This window comes from Nanorana parkeri, unplaced genomic scaffold (genome assembly GCF_000935625.1).
Source record: "Nanorana parkeri isolate BGI_ZX_2015 unplaced genomic scaffold, ASM93562v1 scaffold385, whole genome shotgun sequence".
Taxonomy (NCBI): Eukaryota; Metazoa; Chordata; class Amphibia; order Anura; family Dicroglossidae; genus Nanorana; species Nanorana parkeri.
The window spans coordinates 1,242,439-1,244,545 of record NW_017306653.1 but is presented as its reverse complement, the minus strand read 5'-3'; the positions used below and the strand labels follow the sequence as shown (position 1 = coordinate 1,244,545).

At 44.9% G+C, this 2,107-nt stretch overlaps 1 protein-coding gene across 1 annotated transcript in view; it reads left to right on the top strand.

Moving 5' to 3' along the window:
* Window positions 1–2,107, top strand: part of LOC108789275 (potassium channel subfamily K member 16-like) — a 12,573-nt gene that overhangs the window by 4,756 nt on the left and 5,710 nt on the right. The window contains exon 2 of the mRNA XM_018559244.1: window positions 523–637. Within this exon, the coding sequence (XP_018414746.1) occupies window positions 523–637 (115 nt within the window). The remainder of the gene's footprint in view (window positions 1–522; window positions 638–2,107) is intronic.

Genomic DNA, 2,107 nt, shown 5'->3' with positions numbered 1-2,107 from the left:
GTGGGGGAGGGAGGCAAGTGGAGGGATCGGGCAGAGGGGGTAGGGGATGGAAGCCAGTGGAGGGATCGGGCAGAGGGGGGTTGCAGACACTGAGAGGTTGATATAATAATGAGGAGTCATCGCTCTGACTTTTTCACCTGTATATGACAAAGGAGCACTAAGAGTTATCTGTAGAGACAGTACATCGGAAGCACCCTGCTATGAAGCTTGCTTTGTCTGACTGAAACCTCAGCCTATAAGAGGGGAGCCACTGTTCTGACTCATTTACTTGTGTGTGGACCTTCACATGACTCAGCAATTGGTGTTCCCGCGGTTTTCTTTATCGTCCATTGAGAGACACAGGAATTCTTAGACTGTCGGGAAAGTTTCTCCTGTAGGTGGCAGTATAACCCAACAGTCTAAATATACCTGTGTTCCTCAATGGACAATAAAGAAAACACATGTACACTCTCTGATTTTTTTGGATTAGGTCTGTGCCGTCCTCTGCCACCGTCTCACGCTGTTTGATTCTCATTCATACAGATCATTATGGAAGCCTGGGAGAAAGGTCTGAACCCCAAAGGGAACGCCAGCAACCCCAGCAACTGGGACTTCAGTAATTCTTTCTTCTTCGCTGGCACTGTCATCACTACCATAGGTAAGATCACAAGAGTGGAGAGCCAGTAGAAGTAATGCCAACCTTTGCTCAGTCCATGGAGGGCAAGGTAACAGATGCACTTTAATGGTGACCCCTGCGGCTGAACATACCCAGCTCCTCTTTACTCCTCTGCTCAGAGAAATACCTGGTAAATCCGGGTGTAGGGGAGCATGCAATTCACACCCCCTCCTCCCGGGTGACAGCAATGGTGCTGCGCCATTGTCCACTTAGGTAGATAGGAGCAGAGAGAGAGTTCCAAGCCAAGCTCCAAATCTTGAGGTACTCCAACATCCTCCTGGTGGCTAAATGGACTGAAAGGGCAGAGACGGAAAGATGAGTATGTGCCGCAGGAGCCGGCATTAAAGTGGACCTGTTGCTTAGCCCGGCATTGATAAACAAGTTCACATTCAAGGACATTCGGTCATATGGCTGAGTCTGGACAGATACAAGTTTACAGTTAGGCTAAGTTCCATGTGGATGCGGAAAGGTATTTTCAGTGTTTGCCATACACACACCAGTTGTAATATGGAGCAATGAGCTGTATTGTCAGGCCCTGCGCCTCTGACCAAAATGTCACGTACAATGTGCAGGTCTTCCCTTCCATTTGAGTGTTCCCCCTCCTTGGTGTGTGCAATGGATAAATACAGTTTGCAGAATTTAAGCATTAGATGCCTTTTTACCTCTTTCCATCCAGCAGGTTTGTAAACTTGAGGTCTGTTTATAAACAATTCCAATAAATACTTGTTTCCTGTGATCCTCAGCTTCATCTAGTGGCCATAATACAGTATTACAAGATGACATTCAAAAATACATACAAGAACATTCATTTTGTGCATCCGTTTGCAGAGAACGAACATTCACAGAGACTGACAGGGCCAACGGCTCTGCAAATTGTTTATAAATAAGTAGAACTCCTGGCAAACCATCAATCATGCAGCACTAAACTTCCCACCATTACAGATTGGAGCTCAGCTACAAAGTGCTGAATGTTACGCAGGACCGTTCAGGCTTAAAGTCTAAATACAATTTGACAAAGTGCACGTAACCTCTTATATTTGTTTGCTGTAGATTTGTATCCTAATTTTCTTTTTTTTAATGTTATCAGTACCAAGAAATGGTCCAGTCTAGGCAGGGAAGTGTCTCTGATGCATTGCAGTACTATAACAAGAACAGCAGAGGGCGACAGAGTTCTGTTATTACATTCACTGAGAACATCTGGAGCAATAAGGATTCCGCTCCCCCTGACTCTGGTCTCCAGTATTCCTATTATTAGATATTAAAGGAAGTTCCCATTGCAGTACCTGGGGCTGGACTGTCAATAAGATTTAAAGGAGAACTCTAGAGTAAATGACAAAATGCTTATAGAATGCAATCAGACAGCTCTTCAGTGTAAATGTGTGATGGCTCAATATGGACTGATGAAGACAGATTAGCAGCTTTTTGATTTCCAACACCCTCCCAGTGTCTGCA